The 25,397-nt window shown below is 35.6% G+C and overlaps 1 protein-coding gene across 2 annotated transcripts in view; it reads right to left on the reverse strand.

Moving 5' to 3' along the window:
* The window catches only part of LOC125057580, a 198,080-nt gene that overhangs the window by 93,474 nt on the left and 79,209 nt on the right, over positions 1 to 25,397 (reverse strand). For both annotated transcript variants that reach the window (XM_047661362.1, XM_047661361.1), the window contains exon 3: positions 7,780 to 8,128. In XM_047661362.1, coding sequence (XP_047517318.1) covers positions 7,780 to 8,128 — 349 coding nt within the window. The remainder of the gene's footprint in view (positions 1 to 7,779; positions 8,129 to 25,397) is intronic.

A 25,397-nucleotide genomic window follows, 5' to 3' on the forward strand; every position in this document is an offset into this window, starting at 1 on the left:
ACGTATGTCACGGAATATTTCTACATTTTCCATTTTGATCTAATTCTCTAACGTAAATTCTGCAGAATATTTATTTTCAATACTTATACTAACACTACGGGAAGCTCACTTCATATTTTAGTTTTAATTTATAGATATTTTGAATTGTTTAATAGTGAAATTATTAAATGTTCAGTAAAATAATATAATAAATTCCTCTTTAAATCCGTTAACATTTTTATTATCATTGTAATAATCAATAAATCAGTGGCGCTACAACCTCTTCAGTTCTTGGCATCAGATTAAGTGAATCTGTTTTATGATCATTTTTAAATCTAAAAGGCAAGTATCAGCCTCCAGTATCTGACACAGGTCGGTTTCCTCACGATGTTTTCCTTCACCGTTCGAGCGAATGTTAAATGCGCACATAGAAAGAAAGTCCATTGGTGCACAGCCGATAGGGGATCGAACCTACGACCTCAGGTATGACAGTCGCACGCAGAAACTACTAGGCCAACACTACTCTAATATCACTGTAATACCTTTTGATATACGGCCTCATGTATAGATTGAGTAGCACTTCTCATCCCCGTCTTTACTGCGTAAGGTAAGTTTGATAAATGGGCCAGTTCGTACGATTGCGACCTCATCCATCAGGACTATAATCACCAAAATACCGTGTTTCCCTAAATCCGTTCAAGTGTTGAAGAAAACCATCCATCAAGCTGATTAGACAGATCGAGGCCGAAGGCTTAATGAATTAAAGTTATTCATTAGATTGCCTATTAAGGGTCTTATCGTAAGGGCCCTTATGTAAATAATATATACTAGGCTTGGCTTTGTTATGGTTGGTAGATGATTCACGCATATAAACTTAATAGAGGTGTAATTATTGTGTACAGATCTGTATATATTAATTTCAAGTTTGCCTCATGATTGTAGCTTTTGAATAGTATGTCCTAAAACTGAAACATAACATTGACCTTCTTTTGTTTTGACCTTTTTTTTTGACCAAAGTTATACTTATTTTAATAAATAATGAGAAATCAACAGCAAGAGTTCTAGATCGATTTCTGCGCATCTTGGCTTTCAAAATCTTCGCAATATGCTAAGGACGTAACCCTTTCAAGAAAGGATTTGTGGCTAATTAACTTTTATAAGCTTCCTATACATTCAACACAAGTGTTCAACCCTTAACCAGTTTCCGGGAATCGATAGTAGGTGTTGGGTGAAGAGATAAGAGATAAGTGCACCCAACGCCCGTACCCTATACATACAGTGTCAGTCAAATAGCAAATGGTCAATATTGCAGAATTTTAGGCATAGAATGTGATCTGAGGATTGTTTTTCGGCATTTATAGTTCCAGGGGTTAATAAGGGAACTTAATAATAGTTTATTGCCAGTTCTTCTCTTCCGTTCTACGCCCTTGTTTTGAGAACCGGCAGTAAATGTGAAATTAGAAGCATTTAATGTATATTTCTCTTTTTGACGTTAAATAAATAAATGCTTTTTGACTTTTGACTTTAATGATTGACTATATGTTTATCGTATTTTATATAGCTTCCTTTATATACTAAATAGTACTATAAAAAGGCTTTCCGCCAATTGGAACTAGTTTAGAGCAATAAATAAAAGTAAGTTATCAAAAAGTTGGAATTTTATTGGCATCGCGTACATTTGGCTCGTTTGCACAGTTTCTTTATTTGGCAGGTAGATTGCAAGAGAGCTTGCCAAATAGGACGAGAAACTGTGGCAAGGAAAGATCAATGTGCGGAAAAGCTTAAGGATCATATATTCATATACTCAGATATCGAGAACAGGTTTAACTTTATTCACTTCCTGAATTGCGCTAACAAATTTATTAACCGATCAGATATACCTATATAAAGCTCGACCGTAGGCAGTCGTGTCCTACGGGCCAATCCGACTGGTCCGGGATCTTTAGTTTCGGGAAACAGTAGCCTCCATTTAATGTTGTAAATTAAATTAGGAATAATCACTGATAATGATTATTTATATTGTAATGGATATTTGTATATTATTTTTATTCAGTTAGTTCTTTTGTATAGTGTACTAGCTGACCCGGCAAACGTTGTTTTGGCATGTATATTATTTCTAGGAAACATTTTTTTAGTTCAATAAAAATAACTATCTACTATAATAAAAAATAGGGGTTGATCGTAGAGGGGTGAAAATTTGGGGTTGTTACATACATGCTGTATCATAAAAAAATAAAAATTGTCTAAACAATAAAAAAAATGTTTTTGGGGTGGTCACTCCTTTACTAAGGGGTTTGAAAGATATATAGTAGCCGATTCTCAGACTTACTTATGCATAAAAAATTTCATAAGAATCTGTCGATTCGGAGGAGTATGGCACACTCTAAATATGACACGAGAATTGTGTGTTTTATGTAAATCACTGTTGTGGTTATTTGTGTATTGCCAATTGTTTGTGTGTTTCATATGAAATAAATAAAATAAATCAAGCTTACGTAAAAGTCTATTTTTTCCTTTACACATGTTTCATGTGTCAGAAGGATCCTTTGAGCTGGGCCCACACGGATGATGAAATTAGAAAGTCGTGTCAAATATAATTGAAGAATATTGTTTTACAAAGATTAATATAAACCGTTCATGAGTTTAAATAAATCCTCCTTTCAGCGATTTGTTATACGAAATTGCGTTTTCATAATTGACAACGAAAAACTTATTAAATTAATATTTATTCATTGAATATGCGTGCCATTATGTTTGATGCCTATACGTCCTCCTTTGTCTGATCAAAGATAAAGATGAAGTTTAGGGGCCTCATAGCCTAGCGGTCTTATTAAGTGGCAGCTAGGTGACGGGTACCGGGTTCGATTCCCGGTTCGAGGGCAAGTTTTAATTTAATTTAAATTTGTTCTCGTTGTTTTTGAGGACACGGTCGAATTTCTAAAGACAAGCACACGAATTATAAAAAATCCTATACTTGACGCTGGCTAATGCACAAATCGTGCCAGAGCCATAAAAAAAAAGATGAAGTTTTTAATTGAGTAAAAATTACGTCAATTACAACGTAGATCCCAGCTGCATATTAATTTCTACATATTATTATAGTTGGTTATAAGATTCGGAGATGCGATTATCGAACAGCATATAAACTTAAAACTACACAACGCTAAATTGAAAAAAAAACACTTTCAAAGAGAAAATTTACGAGTCCTTTGTAAGAAGTATTTATAATAAATTTATTTTTTCCAAATTTAACCGGTTCAATGGGTATGGCAACACTATTTTTGTTATTTAAGAACTAAAGGGAGGTTAGATGCTTTTTCTATTATAAAGATGACTTTATTTAAGGTTGGTTCATTAAAAAAATACAATATAAATAACGAAACACTTTCGTAAGGCATATACAGCAACACTTTATAAGCAAAAAGCTAACTTTATAATTAGTAATTACTGCAGCTGTTGAATCACGTTTATTCTAATATAGCCTTGGGGTTTATGGCGTTTACATACTGCCTAAGCTAGAAATGTAATTTGTAAACATGAAGCCAGAAAGTTTCCTTTGTTTGCTTTTCCAGCTTTTGGTATTCCATGCTTTTATTCAAATAATGTAAAAAAAATCCATATAATAATGTGTGTTTCACAATTTTGTTTGTCAAATAAACTGAGTTTTTTTTATAGAACAGGGGCAAACGGGCAATAGGCTCACCTGATGTTAAGTAATACCGCCGCCCATGGACACTCTCAATGCCAGAGGCCTCGCGAGTGCGTTGCCGGCCTTTTAAGAATAGGTACGCTCTTTTCTTGAAGGACCCTAAGTCGAATTGGTTCGGAAATACTTCAGTGGGCAGCTGGTTCCACATAGTGGTGGTGCGCGGCAAAAACTGCCTTGATAACACTTAAAAACAAGTAAGAATGATAATTAATAATCTACTTCGATGAAACAATATAAATTAATTAAGCTTAGATATAGATTTCATCGTTTTACTTAAATTCAAGTTAAGAGGGATGTGAAAACTAATTAATCTTGTGATAATAAACGATACTTTGATTTAATTTAATGGAAAAGTTATCTCGTTAAACTAAGTGTTTTGTTTTCAACAATCAAATGTTATTGGTGTCTGAAAATGTAACACTGGACACGCAGTTCCAGCCCTGCGATTCTGTAACTCACTTTTCGAACTCACACAGCGGTTTTCGCATCGGCGGTCGCTCTCAAATCAGTCGTGAAGCAGTCATTTTATGATTTGGCATTCTGATAAACAATAAACTACAAGCTCCCACCTTTTCAGAATGCCAAATCATAAAATGACTGCTTCACGACTGATTTGAGAGCGACCGCCGATGCGAAAACCGCTGAGTGAGTTCGAAAAGTGAGTCATAGAATTGCAGGGCTGCTTCGAAAAATCTACGACAACCCAACGACTCTCGACTCGAGTTTCAGTATCAATAAAGTAAAGTATATAATTTAAACAAAGCGTATATGTAAACATTATGAAGGAACACCTTTTACGCCCTTGAATACATTCTTAAATATTCATCAGTACCCATACATCCCTGGTACACATGGGGAGTGACAAGCCCATTATTTTATTGTTTATTCTTCTGTCATTTTTTATTTTACCTTCCTCCTTCTTCTCAACTATTAAATTATTTATTTCTTTGTTAACAACGTCGGATTCTTGATCAGTATGTTTTAACTAATGTACTCTTTTGTCTCTTTTTTTCACATTATGTTTAAATTGTTATGAAATGAGACAGATCTATTCTTTAATTAAAACGGTGTAATTGTACTGATTTAGGTTCGAATAAATGGGGTCCCTTATGCGAAATCAGTTCTAGTATCAGACTATACCGACAAACGCCTTCTTAAATATATAATGACGATTTATTTATTATTTAGATAAATACTTTGTGTTAATAACATATGGTCTTAAATTAACAAAAAATCAATAGTCATCCAAAACGAAAATAATCAAGACTTCGAACCAGCCCTGCGATTCTGTAACTCACTTTTCGAACTCACACAGCGGTTTTCGCAGCGGCGGTCGCGCTCAAATCAGTCGTAAAGCAGTCATTTTACGACTAATTACAGAATCGCAAGGCAGTTCTATTGAAAGCGCGTTCAACCAAATATTCCTAACTAACAGAAGTCGGGTAATCCATTCGAATTGAGAAGACAACTTCTACTTTTCCAATCAAATTCAAATTCAAATTCAAAAATCATTTATTCACGTAGGTAACACAATGTACACTTGTGATTCGTCATTAAAGATATAAATATTAATGCTTCTAATTTTACATTTACTGCCAGTTCTCAAATCAAGGGCGTAGAACGGAAGAGAAGAACTGGCAATAAACTCTCCGCCACTCTTTTTAATCGCCATGTTTTTTTTTTTTTTTTTTTTTTTTTTTACACAACGGTTGTAAGGAGCTGCAACCATCACACCATGTTCCACATGACATTTTAAGTAATTAATAATAAGAACATAAATAAAAACAAAGACCCGTCCCCTATCAGCAGGAGGCATGGTGAAACAGGAGCACGCACTTACATTCTCGTGGGAACAACACGCAAACACATAGTCGAAATAATTAACATCACCGCATACACGAATTCAAGTACGACCAGTCACCACAAGCAGCACCCGTTCACGAGTATGACGCATGGCCAGCCATCGGCCCCCTCGCCATATTTTAGGGAGAGAGACAACCCGACGCATGGACGCCGCCACAAGCAATGACATTTAAGCGAGCATGACGATCCTTGAAATGTGGACTTGGCTACATAAGAAAATAATAATAATACTGAAATAATTGGATACCACATGGATCACGGTTTGTTCCCACTTTACATTAAAACAGTCGTGGATGTTGACGATCGCCCCAGAGTCTGGAAATGCAGCCGAGAGATTCAGTCGTGTTACCTATAACATATACTGGAGCAACTCATATCCAAGCACTAGGATCGTTTAAATATTCATTTATATTATAATAAGCCTTAGTAAGCAGTTTTACTTTAATGTACGATTTAAATTTATTTATTGACAACGCTTGTATCTCACTAGGGATTTTGTTGAAAAAACGTATACAATTGCCTTGGAAAGAATTACTCGTTTTATGCAGCCTTCTGGTTGGTGCGCTAATTTTGTCTTTATTACGAGTACTATAATTATGGAAGCTACTATTCTTTTTAAAGATATCTATATTTTTCCGCACATACAAAATATTCTCATAAATGTATTGACTTGCCAGAGTCAAAATATGTAATTCCTTAAATTTGCTTCGGACCGACTCCCGTGGGGACAACCCACAGATCGCTCTTATAGCCCGCTTTTGCACTACAAATATCGATTTAATGTCAGCTGCATTACCCCACAAAATAACACCATATGACATTATACTATGAAAATAGCTGAAATAAACAAGCTTTGCTGTGTTCTCATCCGTAAGATCGCGTATCTTTTTAACTGCGAACGCTGCGGAACTTAGCCTATTCGAAAGACCTTCTATGTGTCGGCCCCACTGGAGTTTACTATCTAAAGTAATTCCCAAGAACACCGCATTATCAACAAAGTCTATTTCCTCGTCTTTAATTATTATTTGAGAATGACTACTTTTTACATTTGTAGTTACAAATTTAACACATTTTGTCTTCTTTTCGTTTAACTTAAGATTATTTGTATTAAACCAGTGAACTACACTGGAGATGGCACTGTTTACGTTATCAAGTGATGGATTTTGTCGTTTCACTTTAAATAAAAGCGAAGTGTCATCAGCAAACAGTACTATCTCGTGAAGCTCCTTTACAAGAAATGGCAGGTCATTTATATAGACAAGGAATAAGAAGGGACCAAGTATGGAGCCCTGCGGTACTCCCATAGTAACAGAGGATCCCTGTGATATAGCTCCATTTACATTTACCTTTTGAATTCTATCGCTCAGGTATGATTCCACAAGATTTAGCGCCCTTTCGCCAATGCCATAGTGTTGAAGTTTCTTGATTAGGATTTCGTGATGGACACAGTCAAAAGCCTTTGATAAGTCGCAAAAAACTCCAATGGCATCATGAGAATTTTCCCAAGCATTTAAAATCTCGGAAATTAATTGAATGCCAGCATCTGCTGTAGAGCGACCTCTTGTAAAACCAAACTGCTGGCTATGCATAATTTTATTATTATTAAAATGTGTCAATAATTGTTCAAGAATGATTTTTTCAAAGATTTTACTCAAAGCCGGCAGCACAGATATGGGTCTAAAATTTGTGGGGTCTGAAGTGCTGCCCGTTTTGAATAACGGTGTGATTTTACTTATCTTCATCTGGTCTGGAAAGACTCCACAATCTATACATTCATTAAATATTATAGCCAACTCTGAACTGATAGTATTGATTACTGATTGTAAAATGAAAACAGATACACCCCAAAGATCTTTAGTTTTTTTTATTTTTAGCTGTTTAAATGTTTTTATAATGTCATTGCAGCTAATGCGGCTAAATACAAACTTATGATTGCATACAGGAACATTCTTTTTCAATAATAAAAGGGCGGCTGATGGTGAAGACTTTAAAACGCTGGTTGTATTTAAAGGAATGTTAGTAAAAAACTCTTCAAATGCAGAGGCTACTTCGAGGTCGGAACTAATTACTTTGCCGTAATCGAAACAGTGTTTAAAAAAAAGGTTATTTAATAGAGAATGTCCATAGGTGGTTCCACATCAGTTGACCCTCCCCGTTTTACCCTTGCCCAAAGTTTACAGGTGTGTAGTAATAGTTTAGATTTAAATACATAAAATAGTATAACTTACCTAAAAACAACACTAGTTTCCTCTTTATCTAAATGAACAGCATCGATGGACCACTTCAATGCAACACCGCTTCTCCCCTCCAGAGGGCCACTGACCACCAGCGCTGGCAGAAATCTATGAAACCGTTTACGTAACGATCGAACTCTCCGCGGTTTAAAGTAAACACTTTTCGTCCTAAATTCACTAGACCACATGTGCGCACGAGTGTTTCTTTTCGGTATGAAGTAGGGAGGAGCGAGGCAGGCCTTCTCGGAGAAGCTTGTTGGCGTGAAGTTCCCTTTGATGCTGGAGCCGACGATTGAGTGAAGCGCGTAGTCCCAGAGGAATGGCGCGTTGAACTGCAGGTGCACTGTAAAGAAAGGATTGATTAATACACCTTACGTATATTAACGTAACAACTGGAGATACGAAATAAGCCATAGGTGAAAATCGCGGTTAAAAAAACTAGTGGCGCTACAACCTCGTTAGGTCTGGGCCTCAAGTTTCTGTATCTGTTTTACTATCAATTGTCAATCTAATAGGCAAGTAGGTGACCAGCCTCCTGTGCCTGACACACGCCATGAACTTTTTGGGTCTAAGGCAAGTCGGTTTCCTCACGATGTTTTCCTTCACCGTATGGGCGAATGTTGTTGGTGCGCAACCGGAGATCAAACCTACGACCTCAGGGATGAGAGTCAGCCGCTAAAGACTAACTAACACACGGCCTCACACACATACAGACGTGCCTCTATTACTATTTTATACTTTTATAATTGTCTGGAAGAAACTGTTCTTAACATTAAGATCGTCCATTTATACCTACCTTTATTACTACACGATGGAAATAAAATGTTTATCAATAATGTATAAAATAAATATCCAATTAATTACTCAAAAAGACGCGATTTACTGGGTAAGCACTTTAATAACGATTATAATTAAGGACTTTTTGCGTTTAAGAAAAATCAACACGAACATGTATTAAAGTTTAAAAGATAAGCGTTTGCTAACCTTTAAGACGAAATTCCGAAGAATGTTCCGATATAGATATTTACGGTTAGAACGTTTTATACGAGTTTTCTACTAAAACAGCATCGCTGCTTTCAATTCTATCATATCATTTTACATATATAAAAATTTACGGCAGCTTTTCAGCACGCTGTGCTTCGTCGTCCTTGATATGTAATGCAGATATTATTTGTCTATTTCGCTAATCAATGTTCAGGTAAATATGTGATCAACGTTTATGTGTCTACTAACAGAAATGCTATTTTATTTCAGTTTTCGAGTCCATAGCCTACCGCCAGCCTTAAAGGTCGTCATAGTCGTAGAATAGTGACGGATTTCACAAATAGTAAACTTTACAGGGCAGCCATTTCAAAATAATATAACCATTTTAGTTTTTGACATAACTATTTGTTGAAATGTTTAACAAAATATCATATTAGGTATATGGCTAGCGCCATCTGCTAGACAGTAGACTATGTGTTAATATTGTTTTTACAATAAAGTGTTAGTTGACAGTTGTTACCCGACCTCTGTGCGTATCATTTACAGGTTATGGGCATTAATTCATATTCTGGTATTATAAAAATTAGCATACAAGCAAACAAAAGGGGTTTTTTTGAAACAAAATAAAAATAATAACATTAAATTACATAGTTTTCTAGAAACATCACATGTTTCTTTCAAAGCCGTCACTTTACCGACTGATTAATTTGAAATTTAAAACACATAGAATTTTTATTTTAATGTAGACGTAATATTTAGGCAATGTAGTATCCAAATATGATAAAAAGTGGGTTTTGGATTTTTTTCAAATCCGACATTGTTCTACGATCATGACGAGGTGGTAATTCCATGTCTAACATGTAATGTATGTTTTTCCAAATGCTACATGGATTTTATCAATATCTCCGATATCGCGATAGCGCTGTGAACATTTCACTGAAGGCAACCCATATCCTGTCGGAAATTGGTTCGGCCGGACAGTTTTAGGGCACACCCATGTTATGATCTATAATCTGTGACAAATTTAGGTTAATTTATAGGTATATCTTTGAATATCGGTTTGACATGTTGTGTAGAGTATAATACGTTTTCGATTTTATAATAATGTAGTTACTCTACTGTATTAAGCTGAGTTATTTCTGCTATAAAAAGTAAAGTAAAAAAATCATTTAATCAGGTACAACATAATGTAGGTACACTTATGACTCGTCAGTAAAGATATTAATGCTTCTAATTTTACATTTACTGCCAGTTCTTAAATCAAGGGCGTAGAACGGAAGAGAAGAACTGGCAATAAACTCTCCGACACTCTTTTTATTCGCCAATATATATATATTTTTTTTACACAACATTTGTAAGGAGCTGCAACCATTACATATATACATTATACAGGGTGTCCCAAAAGTCGACGTCAAGTCGAAATTTTCTCATAGGTAATGCCACACCAGTTATCAGAAAAATTAAAAAAAAAAATTAAGTCTTGTATTTTTGAAGTTATGGAAATTTATATTTAGTATAGATGTTAAACCAGGAATTGGTGTAAAAGTAATGTATATATATCTTATATTAGTTTAATATTCATATTTATAAGACAGCTTTATGTAAATTCTAGTGAAGATTGGAGCCATAGTTTTGTAATAGGACTTTTATCTGATATGCTTGACTAGATAATAAATTAAAACGTTTAATACATTTTCACGGTAATACAAGTGAGAAATATTTGTCTTTAATACTTTTTAGTGCATTTTGGAGTCAGTTCAATTTTTTTATTAATTCAATACCAGATTGCTTGGCACGCTTATATATATATTATTTAACAAGTTATATTTCTATGCAAATAATACAAAATATAAATTCTTTATTTTATAAAAGATTCCAAAACGTAATCCTTCTATAACAAGCTTCGACGCTTGCTAGTTTTATGCGGGGATTTAAAAGTTGACATCGAAAGCGCTCAACTAAAATTAAACTACACTTTAATTCGAAGATTATGAAAATATTTTTAAAGTACGAAGATATTTACGAGTGCTGTCCATTAATATTTTAAATTCGATAAATTTTGTACCAACCATGAACCATACTAGCCATAAAGCCTACTTCATAATATGAATTGTTTCTTCTTATTTACGTTTTTATTTTAACAAAATATACTTCCCGCCCTAGCTCATTCCCAACTTAGTATAAGTAGTATCAGTAAATTAATTCAAATGATATTTTGGAAAAATGTAATTTCGTAAAGAAACTGTGACTCTACAACAGCTGGAGATTGCTTGTCTTAGGTTCGATATTCAGCAAAACAAATTATTGCGTGTTGAAGGCACAAAAGGTTCACGGACATGCTTTACAAAAATTACCAATGTTTAGGACGGAAATATGACTAAGAGTTACGGGACTTTAAAAAACATGTGTACTTAACTATTATATGTCGTACGTTACAATCTTTTTGCAATGGGCAAGTATCACCCTTCTGTGCTTGACACACGCCGTCGACTTCTTTTACGGCTGTTTCCTCATTATGTCTTCCTTCATACCAGTGAATGTTAAGTGCGTACATAGACAAAGAGTCCATTTGTGCAGGTTCGAAAACCTACAATGTAAGAGATGCGAGTCGCACGCTGAATCCACTAGACTAACACTGCTAAAATTGTTATTAAATGTTGCCGATACGTAAAATAATAGGAACTATCTTTATGGCTATAAAAATGTATATCGTATAACTTAATATTATCTTCAATACACTCAATAAACAACTATAAATAATATATCTAACGCAAGAACTCATCAGTACCAATCTAGAGGATATTATGAAAAAGATACAGGATGTAGATTTTTTCGAATTTTTATAAGAATTAGTAAAAAAAGTCAATTTTCTTTTAAAAACGCAAAATAAATTATAACTCTGCAGGGGTTGAGCTTAGAGACCTCCCGTAGAACAATTTTTTGCAGCTAATGACCTCATCTATCCCCTATTTGCGTTTGATCCACGAATTTTTGGCCAGCCTGTATATCGCTTAAATAGCTTTTAATAACAATGAAAATGTCATTTTCCTCGATCCTTTACAAAACTTAACATGAACACGGAACACTAATAATTATGAAAAACAAAGCGAAAACATAAATGTTTGTTTGGCTTAATAAGTATATTTCATTGTTATCCTCCGTGAATTAAAGACACGATGTTTTTCTTGGATCGCAATTATTTTTCCTTGTCCGTAATTAGTTGGCCAAAATGAAGCTAATATTAGCATTGTTTATATTTTTTTATCTTATCGTAATATTATAGGAAGTTAAGCTTATGAAAATAAAAGATTTACCTTTTTTTATGGATAAAGTATTTTTCAAGTTTCTATTTCAATTTCAAGAATATAATATCGGATTTACATAATGCGAAACCTAATAATATAATACGTAGATTACTTAATACCACGTCTTCATGTATTTACGTAATTTGTATTGAAGGGATCTAAATAAATGCTTGAATATAAATCACTCAATTATAAGAAAAAACAGTGCCGCTACAAGCTTTAAAGGTCAGATTTCTTCATCTGTTTAAAAACAAAAACACACACTCATAGACACACAAAATAACAATAATCAAAGAAAAAATTAAATAAAAAATATAATATGAGAGATATAAAAAAAATCCTTTTCCCATTCGGTTCGTTTCAAGTTTGCAATGATCATATTTTTTTTCTAATGTTGGCGATGAGCCTGTAGTCCGGTCAATTTAGACATCCAAGGTTACAATAATTCGCACTTGGCTGAATATTGGTAGGATTGCTCAATACACTATTATAAAGGAAATGTGAAAAGTCCTCATCGATCCGGCACGTGCAAAAAAATTTACTCCGGGTCAAAGATCACAAAAATGGGTTTTTCGCGATTTTCAGCAAAATGGTAAGTTTTATCATAAAAATAGTTTAGACAAAATTGTAGATCAGATAATTATTTATAAAAAATGTCCAAATACTTTTTTCCTAAGAGCCACCATTTTTGAGATATAACGATTCAAAAAATTGAAAGAGTTGTAATCGTCATAATATGCACACGTTTCCACGCCACCTTTGAGGTAGTGTACTTAGCGCTTTTTTTTAATGTGGTTTCCCCGGTAGGCCTATTCCACTGATCTTTTATGATTCTGTTTAATTTGAAACTATTGAATAACTGTAGATATTGACAAGGGTTGAAAATGATGAAAGGGGTGTAAATTACAAAAAATAAGAAAATTTATCCGTCTGAATCTAAATCATCATTAACTTCTGCTTTCTCTTGTTCTTGGTCTTCTTCTCTTCCTTCTCCTTCTTCTCCTTCTTCTTCTTTATCTTCTTCATTCTGGGTGTTAATAAATTGTCACAATAATGACACATCGCATGTCTCTTCGTCAACATCAAATGAATCTTCAATTGTTGGCAATTCAACATTGGAGCATGACCGCTACAGAACAAAACAGTCCAACTTTTTTGCAACCACATTTAGCACTACATCCCTTTTTACAGTTGCAAAAAATGGTGTTTAGTAGTTTTTCTGGTGCAGGTGGAAGTAAAGTCTATATGTATTTTATATGTGTAAGTCACACTGACCGATAGAACGATATTTTTGCTTGTATTACGGCTTCAGTGATGTATATACGTGGTGTATACTTACTTATACATATTATGACGATTACAACTCTTTCAACTTTTTGAATCGTGATATCTCAAAAACGGTGGCTCTTAGGAAAAAATGTATTGAAACATTTTTTATAGATAATTATCTGATCTACATACTTACCATTTTGCTGAAAATCGCGAAAAACCCATTTTTGTGATCTTTTACCCGGAGTAAAATTTTTTGCACGTGCCGGATCGATGAGAACTTTTCACATTTCCTTTATAATAGTGTATTGAGCAATCCTACCAATATTCAGCCAAGTGCGAATTATTGTAACCTTACCCCTATTTTTTAGTCTAATTTGACCGGATTACTGTGCCGTCATTTTTTTTGGGTCTAAGGCATGTCGTATTCATATAAATAACTATACAAAAGTCTATGTCTACTATTATAAGAAAGTCTATGCGTCTATATTTATACTGTCAGAAACTAATTATTGTATCAATAAGTACCTAGTGTTTCGTCAAGTATTTTCGTTAATACAATAATTTAATTTTAAACGCATGTATTCTGCTTATATGATGCATACTACTGCTTTTGTTATTAGGTTACGGAGTGCTTTAAGTTTTCAACACAAGAATCTAAAGTTGTTTTTGTATTACGACGTATCCCATTTCACATAATTCATTTGCCGTCCCCTAAGTTCTTTTAATATAGACATGCTTCGTTCGATTAATATGCATTCAAGATTTTGTCTCAGTACTTGTAAGTTTACACTGATAGAGCGAGTCCGTAATATTTATGAATTTTGCACTAAGAAAGCCTTAATTAAAGCAGAAATTCATCACGCTAAATGGCAGTTTATCAAGAGAGGCAATAATTTTGCTACAGAGCGCGGATGCGGTTCTTAAACAATTCATCAAAGCAGAGGGAGTTTAAGAAGCCTTATTTAGTTTAATTATCGCGCCAGGCGGTTGTCAAGCCGTAACCCCTAGTGTACATACATTTATCATTTTCCTTTACGCCGTCAGAATGTATGCTACGAAAAATGGAATAACGTAATAATAAATTGATATATGGAAAACTTGAGTAGCTCTCCGTGGGTGTTTTATTTTTATTAGTAACCTTTTAGAGTTTAAAACGCAGACGTTATTTTGGCAAGCATCTTTTGACTCCCTATCAAAATATGCTGCAGATACAATTGTGGCCGTGGCTGTCGGTGTATTTGGAACTGAACATAATATGTATATCTTAATATTTAGAAATTACGTGTCACGTTGTTTGTCCGCTATGGACTCCTAAACTGCCGAACCCATATCAATCAAATTTGCACACCGTGTGTAGTTTGATCCAACTTAAAAGGTAGGATAGCTTACATCTCAATTTATACCCGCAATATTATTTTATTGCAAAATATTTGTTTATTATTTGATAGTCACAATTCTAACAAATGGCGCTGTGTTGAAAGTACCAACGTTTCACATAAGCTACAATTTAATGGCATAACCACCAAAAAAGCATGGTGGTCCCCATGACTGGTGTTCTCCTACCGTTTCCCTTGAATAGTTTGCTACTATGTAATATAACAAAAACCTTAGCCACAGCAACGCTTGGTCGGTCCGCTAGTATTCAATATAAATTAAAATAGATGTCTCAGTCTATGCTATACATGTGGATGTTAAATAATTATAGCTAGAGTTAAAGATAATTGTGTTTATTACAAATTACTTGTGTATAACTTAGAGTGACGCAGACGACAAAATGGATTTTTAACTATTTGACAATTGACCATCGATGACCATAGATAACCACAGACTATGAACATATATTTATATGGGAATTAACAGAGACGAACTTAAAAGAAATAATGTTAACAATTGGTTAAGAGGCATTTTTCTAGAGTTTGCTGTAAATGTTATACAAAAAGTTCTTAAAAGGAATACCATTTACTTAACTTGTACAATATATACTTAACTTATTTAGTACCTCCGACGACATCATAGTCAGGGAATTAGGTAGAAAATGTATATATGTATATTAAAAAAAAAATCTTTCTTTCCGACGGCTGATTGTATTCGACTCACCCGAATACTTACAAAACGTGTTTCAGTTTTGCCGTAATAGGTAAGTATACTTCCATTGTACATTGTGCGTGTTGAACCAGCTATAAAAATTAATTAAAAGCTGTTATTACTTTCATAGTCCGTTAATTAATATGCCGCAATAATGCACAACATGGATTTCATACACATTATTATATGTAAGTGTGAATTTAGTAGTTAAAAGAATTTAAATGGGCCTATTCTATCTCACTTTGTTTGAAAGACGCTAAAATTATAAATTACTTAATAATTATTTGTTTGTTGTTTTTTCACTAACTAGAATATACACGTTTCATGTACCTTATAGCTTATGTAGTTATATTTAAGAGAAAAGGGGACAACAGTATTGGCCTAATAAATGGCTTCAATATGCGGCTGTCATGCCTGATCATAAGTTCGATCCCCGGATTTTAAAATTTACTTTCCATGAACTTTTAAAATTTAAAATATTTTATTTTTCTCACATTTTTTAAACCCATCCATTATTCCAGTATTATTCGTCCTACCGACTTACACCATACATATATTCGACGAAAAGGCAGACGATTTAATGGACAAGTACCTAGTGGATGTTTACACAATAAGATCCAGATTTAACTCTCCGTTACAAAACCCAGCTCCAAATTTCATATCCGAAACCACATTATCGCCACGCAAGCGCCCATATCGCGCAACCAAACATCCCGTGAAAAATGCTCGCTTCAATTTAACTAAATCGCAGTTCTTAGAAAACCGGCAAAACGAAAAAGTAGCAGCCATACTAAAAGCAGAAAATAATCCGCCGCCAAACTTCGAAATTGACGAATTAAATGTGCAATCGAGGAGATTTGATAGCATTCGTAAAGATAGCCTAAAGCGCAAGGATGAATACTTAAGAGAAATATACTGGTATTACACAAAAGATGATTATGGCGATAAAGCTAAATCTCGTAAAAACAGAACTATTCGGTTGATGGAACAGTTCATATATGAGACTCAGTATAAGTTGACGTATGTACAAGTTCTGCGGAAGAAATACATTTTGCAGCCGAGGTATAGAATTGGCTACTGTTTTTCATTATTGGCGAATTTGCGAAATCAGCAGTTTGTTCTGTTCGATGCGTTACGGCGTAATAGGGAAATTTGGACAACGTTGTACATTCATCTTAAGCTATATGAGAAGATAGTGAGGCTGGATGTAGATATACGAGACTTAATAGCATATATAAAGAAATTAAATTGGGACAGGATGCCGAAAGAGGAACCATCCTACTTCGATAGCGTTAAGCATATGCAACAATGATTACAATAAAAAGATTTTTGTCAACCATCAAATCATAACTTGTAAATAAAAATAGGTAAAAAACTTTTTAAGTTAAACGGTTTTATGTTAAACATACATTGCAATGTTTAAGATAAATGTACTAAAAACCAAAAAATAATAAAATAGATACAGTCGTGGGAATTATAAACATATGCATAGACTAGACTAAAATAAAACCGTGGGGCACGTCAATTGTCTACAATCGTTGATTAAAATGTTTGTTTTGTAATGTTACACTATAATTAGGCAGTTGTTGTGTTGGCTGCCTATTTTAACGACGAATTAAACGATTCTTCTATCGCACATTAAGTCGATAATTTGTAGACAATTGACGTGCCCTACGGTTTTATTTTAGTCTAGTCTATGCATATGTTTATAATTCCCACGACTGTATCTATTTTATTATTTTTTGGTTTTTAGTACATTTATCTTAAACATTGCAATGTATGTTAAACATAAAACCGTTTAACTTAAAAAGTTTTTTACCTATTTTTATTTTCTAGTTTTTTAGTTTTTTATTTCGCATTCTGTTTAATTCATTTAGTGCTTCATTATTGCAAGGTTTCTTGCCCGTTAGTTTATTGCAGTCCAACTCCTCTATACGTAGTCCCTGCAAAGATCTTACTCTACTAAGAGCCACGTAGGCTTGACCTTCTTCAAACAGTTTCGAACCTAAGTATACGACTGCGTGATCCACAGTGCTGCCCTGCATTTTATGTATTGTAGAAGCCCATGATAGTATTAAAGGCAACATTCTTCTTTCAGCCGTCCCGTAATTGTACTTAGCTGGAAACTGTATGGCTTTCGGGTGTATAAGATGTACTCCGTCTCTTGCGAAATCAATTCGGACGGAAGGTACATCTGTTGCATACATCTGAGTTCGACGAAATTGAGGCTAAACGATTTCGTTGATGTAGCCTACAGCGCCATTTACTAATCCCTTTGAAACGTCAATATTGGACCGTAGCATGACTTTTGCCCCCACAAATATTTGCAGTTCCGCTGGTAAACCCCCAGTTTTGTTGATATCAGCTGGTATTTTAGTAGCTATATCCACATTGTCTGCATTTCGTGTGGCGTGTACTAGCTGATCTTGCGCTTTTATTTTGTAAATGCGAGCACTATTATTTCTGTACAAATTCAATACAGCAGAGTTGTGGTCGTTAACTTGTTGATTTGTGGGGTATACCCTTAACGCTTTTTCTATTGCAAACTCATCACTCGTGTCTTGAAGAAGTCTTCCCATTAAAATACTAAAATGTTGGGTTGTTAGCTCACCGACTCTCAAAGCATTCAAAATATCAATAAAAGTCTGGTCACCTTGCTGACGCATTTTTTCAGTTAATTCACACAGCGTGAATAAACGCCAGAGGTTTGTAGCTGGTTGGAGATGTTCTGGCTATTTGAAAACAGGTGTTCCTGATCGTTTTATAGGAGGCAGTTGTAAAAGATCACCGAAAAGTAATACGTTTACTCCTCCAAAAAACTCATTTTCACAGTTCTTAATTTGCCTTAATCGAGCGTCCATCATGCATAACATTTGATAAGACACCATGGAAATCTCGTCGACAATCAAAAATTCTGTCTGATGCCATTGTTGCCTCATTATTCGCAAATAGTTTCCGGACAGTGGTGACATACCTGCTATGCGACCGTCTTTCTGTACAGGCAATTTTAAAGTACTGTGTATCGTAGCTCCATTTATTAATCTAGCTGCAACTCCTGTTAGTGAGCAGACTTTAACCGCATCCTTTGCGTAGCACCTATTAATTTGGTCTCGTAATAACTTTAATAGAAAAGTCTTGCCCACACCAGCTCCTCCTGTAAAGAATATTTTTAAACGTTCTTCAGCACCTGACATTTGATTTTGTATGGACTGTGTAACTAATGTAAAAATTTCCTTTTGTCCTGCATTCATAGACTGCTTAGCCTGTAAGAACTGGTCTTCATTCATTGGCAAATAAGGAACTTCTTCTTCATGGTCTAGTTCCATCGGCTCTGCGTGTTCCAGTATCTGAAATGCGTGTACTTGCGCGAATGCATTTTTAAGCTGCCTATCACGTTCACGATATATTTCCAAGTAGGCGTTTGTTTGTCTTAAACTTTCTTCGTTGGCGAGAAACGCATCTCTGGCACTATTAAATTCTCCTAAAAGTTCGGCCTCATTACGATACGGCATATACTGGATTAGTAAACTGTAATAATATGACTCTGGATCAGAAGCTGCTACGAAGTTAGGTACCCGTACTACAGCTGGCGTGTTTCTAATAGTCATTTTGGTATTGTCTTTGATTGACATAACTTTTATTCATTTAATAAAACACTATTTTGACCGGATTGAAGTTATGTATTAACTAAACGCAATATGTCCAGCAGACTCAAAGAACACATTGCAGACATAAGACATAGACGACACACAAAATCAGCAGTCTGTGAACACATACTAGATAGGCCTAATCACTACATACGCTTTGACCAACCGAAAGTACTTGCGAAAGAGAAAAGATTCTTCCCAAGATTGGTACGCGAAGCCATTGAAATCAAAAAACACCCCAATTTCAATAGAGAAGACGGCCTAAAATTGTCAAACACCTGGGATCCAATAATATCCAAATTAAAATCTCAAAAAGAAACACAATCCGCGAAAATAGAGGACACCGTGAGCCATTTTTGCCAAAACCCTCCATCTTTTAGTCGATACCAACTCCGGGGAAATAAATACAGATAATGCAACTTTCTCTGCAGCTGTGATACTTTTTGACATTCAACATCTTTTGTCTTCAGTCACCGTGACCACGCACGCTGTAAAGCACGCGAAACGTCGGATAAATTTAAAACTATGTCAAATAGTTGTAAATTTATAATAATACATAACTTCAATCCGGTCAAAATAGTGTTTTATTAAAGTCATTTTGGTGTTGTCTGTTAAAGTTATAAGACGCCTTCTTGTTGTTTGCTCGTGCGGTGCATAAGCATCGGTATCGATGCTCTCTTCATTTATAACTGGCGGTTTTTTGTAGTGTGGCTCAAATAACATCGCAAATTCTATGAGACACATATTGTTAAAATCATAGTTGGGGTGCTCTGCTGGTCGCTTTTCATATCGTTCGAAAATATTGGCACAATATCCTGCTGCTTGACCAGCTTCATTAAACTTCAACACTTTATACCTTTGTTCCGCTTTACGAGTATTGACAAAAATTGTTTTTCTCGAGCTGTCACGCATACTCAAATGGCATAGCCTGAAACTTGACGTTCTCTTAATATGCGCATGCATATTTTAAACAGCTTACGCGAGACGTCAGTTTCTTCTCTTCTAATTTGTTGAATAGCTCGAGATACTTCACCATCTAGGTTTGTAGGTTCTGATTTTGACACGTATTTAGCGATGTAATACACAATCGACTCATTTGTACCACATGGTTGTATATCCATATTGGCTTTCCACATTTTTAGCAAAGCAGGACTGTAATTATTTACCCAACCATCTTCACTTTTTCTTTTCAGAACGCAAATGCGACCACCGTTGTAGATGAATTCGTTACATGAAGGATCAATAACATGTGTCTCTAAGCATTCCGAGCGTGGAAAGTTGAAACGACAAACAGAATTATTTTTCGTGCAGGTACTAGTGTGTCGATGTATTTGACAATTTTTAACTAATTCATATAGTTCTGAAGTTTCTGGAGGAATGGCAGTACTACAGACTGAATCAATGCGAGCTATTCCTTCAGGTGTCGCAACAGACGGGTGATCTTCGATCCAAACAACCATATGCAAATGAGGACTTCCTCTGTTCTGAAACTCGATTCGCCACCAATGACCTTTAACTTTACCGCCAAATATTTCAGTATCAGTTTTAAGAAACTGCATTAGCGCATTAACACGTACCATAAAATGTCTACTCACAACAACTGGATACATCTCGATGAGTCTCTGAGTTTCCTGAATATCTAAGTCATCTGGGTCAATGTGCTGTTTACCATCACTAACAAGGAGACCTCTTTTCATATCCTTCCAGTGAAGATCATTGCAGCTCAATGTAACAAAATAAGTGGGAGGTCCTAAACATCTGATTTGTGCTATAAGATCACTAAGAGCACTACACCAATAAGCAGCGGAACCTCTTAGATTTTTTAAATATAAGTGCAGGTCTTCCACTCGATTGCCGTTTTCACCTTCAACTTTTCTAGCACAAGCTGCAATGGTTAATTTAACTCGATAGTACTCAAACATTGATAGAGCATAGAATAGGTAATCGTTGCGCTGAAATCTAACATCAGCACCTAATAAACGAAATTGATAGTAATCCAAAGGACTTATATTTACGGGCCGTTGTTCTTTCAAACCATTTTTACCATACGGGAAAAGCTGATACCATGCGAACTCTTCTGCTTTTAACTCATAAGCTTCATTCACAATATTATTATTCGTCTTTCGTCTGATTTCGTTTACATTTTCAGATACCTCTAGCTCATCTTCAACATCAGGTTGGACGCTATCAATAGGCAACATTACAGATGTTTGTATAGGTATAGTTTCAGATCTCAGATTCGAAAGCGGTTGTTGTACTTGTACATCCTGATGAGTGATGGCATCTTCCTGTTGCTGTACTTGAACACCCTGACGAGTGATAATATTTTCCCTCAAATGTACGTCTACGCGTGTAAGGGTGTACGCGATATTACGGGATCCGAGGCATCTTTTACAGATGCGGCGTAGTTCTTGTAAGTTGTCGCATTCTATAACACAGGCTTTGCCATTTTCTGGTGTTGGTTTTCCTTTTGGGCCACAAGAATGGGAGTCAGCAAGATAGTATTTGTCTTCACCGCGAAATACGCTAACAGATTTATTTGACGCTGTCAATATTCCTGAAGAATGACTATCAAATAATCTATTTAAAGCTGTATGTAATGTAATGCCGATATTATTGGTATTTACAGAATCTTGGAGACTCCCGAATAAAAGAGTGTCTTCATCATATTCTATAGAAAATCGGCATTCATACATTTGTAAACTTTGCCTGACGATATGAAAGTTTCGTATCTCTAAATATCCTGTTTCATCCAGTTCAGTAGGATCAAGCTGGGTACGAATCCAGCAATATAAGGAGTCACCCGCTAACATATTAGCATTCAGAATATTGACGTCCCATTGATTAGGGCTTAGGATTGCAGCTCGGACAATGTTCGCCAACGACATAGCACTACATTGTACACCAGCATATCGCGAAGTAAAGACGTTGTAGTCACCTTGATGCCATGAAGCTCGAATAATTCTTGCAACATTATTAATTGGAATGAATGCATTTCGAATTTCATTTTCATTCCTTTCGGACGCTTCATCTTCAGACAATTCGGGCACACTAAGTCGTAGTAACTCCTGGTCACTAATTTGGGCATTATCGTCAATACGTACATCTTTGTAAAGCGGGTTATTTCTGATTAACCATCTTAAAGCACTATAGACTTTTTCGCGACATATTGTGAATTCCCTGGTGATGTTCAAATTTTCTAATCGTTCGGTTACTACAATAATGCCTACCTGGCTTGCAGATCTTGGTAGCATACTAGGCAGTCTTTCACTGACTTCAAAGATATCTTGGGCAAATAAAACTGCCTGACCGCGAAAACCGTACTGCCCATAGAGGCCACTAAATTTCACGATTTTAACAAAGGGAATTATTCTGCACAGCAAACGTTGTTCCGCCTGTGTCAATGTTTGAATAACGTCTGGTATAGAACCTGGATCCAGATTATTCCAGTAAGCTTTTGGTGGTGCTGTGGTTTTATTTCTAGTAACATGTGTTTGACAGCGGGAACATAATAACAATGATATTTTCGAAGTTAACTCCACAGGTAAGTATGTTAATGCAGCAGCGTTGTACCGAACTGTACGAACTTGATTAGGATAACAACGTTTGGTACAAATATCACAAACATGTATACAAATTGTGTTAATAGCATTCTCATATGCCTGCAGATTATTAGCTCTGCATTGCTGGGTACGCTCTCGTTGTTTATTTAACCTCGTATCGCGATGTTCAGGCGTTTCTGAACCCAACTGCTGTCTTTGTCTTTCACGGCTTTGTATTAATCTAACTTCATATTCTTCAGGCGTTTCTGACGCTGCCATCTGTGTATATCGCTCCCGTTGTTTTGTTAACCTGGCTTCATATTCTTCAGGCGTTTCTGACGCCGTCATTTGTGTATATCGCCGACGTTGCTTTTTTAACCTGGCCTCATATTGCTCAGGTGTTTTTGACGCTAATTGTTCCCGTCGTTTCTGTAATCGACTATTTCTATCACCTTCACTTTCTTTAGCTCGTTTTGCTTTATACTTTTCTTTCGCTTTTTGAAGCCTTCGTTTACGTTGTGTTGCAGTTTCTGTTTTATTTGTGTTTGTATTTTTTATATTTTTTTTTACCATTTTGTTCCCACGAGTAATGGACATTTAAACGGTCGACCCCCCCAGAGGTCCAATAAAGGGGCAAGGCTATGTACAACAAGATGCGCCTGAGTCTTGAGGGGAAAACGCTAACGACATATCATTTTTATCCACCCTAATGCCATACAGTTCTCGGCGCGTTTTAACCTTTCACCTTAACTTGGGTGGTGTACCGCTAACGACGTATCATTTTTAGCCACCCTAACGCCACACAGTCCTCAACACGATACAAAATCTTGACTTGGGTGGTGGATTCAGGCTGGATTAATCAGATACCTAAATTACAGATTCAATTTCTATATTTAAATCTTATTATTATACGCCATTTGGTGGCTGCGCCCATCTTAAATATTGAGGTTGTATAGTGCACTGTATTCTTCTTGTCAAGCCCTTTTATTTGATACCCATATTGGTGGGATTGATAAAAAATTGTTATCAGCCATTTGGTAGCGGCGGCCATCTTAGATTTCAATTTTGCATAGTAAATTGTATTCTACTTGTTAAGACCTTTCATTTGATACCCATGTTGATGGGATTGATAAAACCTAAGTTATCCGCCATTTTGTAGAGGCCGCCATCTTGGATTTTAATTTTATATAGTACATTGTATTATATTGGTTGAGCACTTTCATTTGATACCCATATTGATGGGATCGATAAATCCTACGTTATCCGCCATTTTGTAGCGGCCGCCATCTTGTATTTCAATTTTTTATAGTATATTGTATTCTGCTTGTTGAGCCCTTTCATTTGATACCCATATTGATGGAATTGATAAAACCTACGTTATCCACCATTTTGTAGCGGCCGCCATCTTGGATTTCAATTTTTTATAGTATATTGTATTCTGCTTGTTAAGCCCTTTCATTTGATACCCATATTGATGGGATTAATAAAACATAAATTATCCGCCATTTTGTAGCGGCGGCCATCTTGAATTTATAATGATAATGAATAAACATAATTGTATTGTCACCAAAATCCAAAGTGTATACAAAATTTCAGATTAATCGGTTGACAGGAAGAGGGTGAAATTTGAATTACTTAATTTGACCCAAGAATAAAACAAACGGGGTGAGCTAAATAAAACCGTTTAAAAACCAAGTCTTGCAACGCAGTTCTTCTACCGTAAAATGTTAATAAATTCATTCTAATCAAGTTTTTCATCAGACTTCTAATTTTGTCTACAACGAAGTTAAGAGGGTCGAAAAAGCAAGGTACTGCCATGCTCCCAGATGGAATTATAGTATTTCTATTCTAGAAAGTAATAGACCGAATGTGTATTCTACTGTCTGGGCCGTAGATTTCTGTTTTTTTTTTATGTAATAAGAGGGAAACGGGCAGGAGGCTCACCTGATGTTAAGTGATACCGCCCATGGACACTGCTAGAAGGCTCGCAAGTGCGTTGCCGGCCTGGTTTGGTACGCTTTTTTCTTGAAGGACCCTGAGTAGAATTGGTTCGGAAATACTTCAGCGGGTAGCTGGTTACACATAGTTGTGGTGCGCGGCAAAAACTGCCTTAGAAAACGCTCAGTTGTGCAACGACGGACGTCGAGGTGATACGGATGGTATTCTGTATCTGTTTCATGATTATTTGTCAATCTAGGCAAGTAGGTGATCAGCCTCCTGTGTCTGACACATGCCGTCGACTAAGGTATAGAATAAGGCAACCCTGTTTTCTAACGATGTTTTCTTTCACCGTTAAACGAATGTTAAATACGCAAATAGACAGAAAATCCATCGGTGCACAGTCGGGGATCAAACGTACGACCTGAGGGATGCGAGTCGCACACTGAAGCCACTAGGCCAACACTGATAAATTGAGCCTTAATTCACCTTAATAAGCGAGGACTTGAGTTAGTTAAATTGCATTTTTGCGAACGAAGTTAAGAGCTACGAATCGTTTTTGAAAAGTTTTCCCGTTCACATTCACAATGTATCACGCAAAAACTATTGAAAAGCGTAACTATCTATTTTGTAATGGACCAGAAAACTTGTCAGTGCGGCCGGAAAAAACACGGACAATAGCTCAGCAACAAATGTTTTTTCATCCGCGTTCATTTATTCAACGTTGGCAACCCTCCAAATAGTCTGGCAACACCGACTGCAGTTCGAATTTTAAATACCCGCTATCTTTGTAACGATGTTTTGAATTTTAAGTGTTGCAAGTGTACTAATTAGCACTT

Source organism: Pieris napi, chromosome 16, assembly GCF_905475465.1.
Source record: "Pieris napi chromosome 16, ilPieNapi1.2, whole genome shotgun sequence".
Lineage (NCBI taxonomy): Eukaryota > Metazoa > Arthropoda > Insecta > Lepidoptera > Pieridae > Pieris > Pieris napi.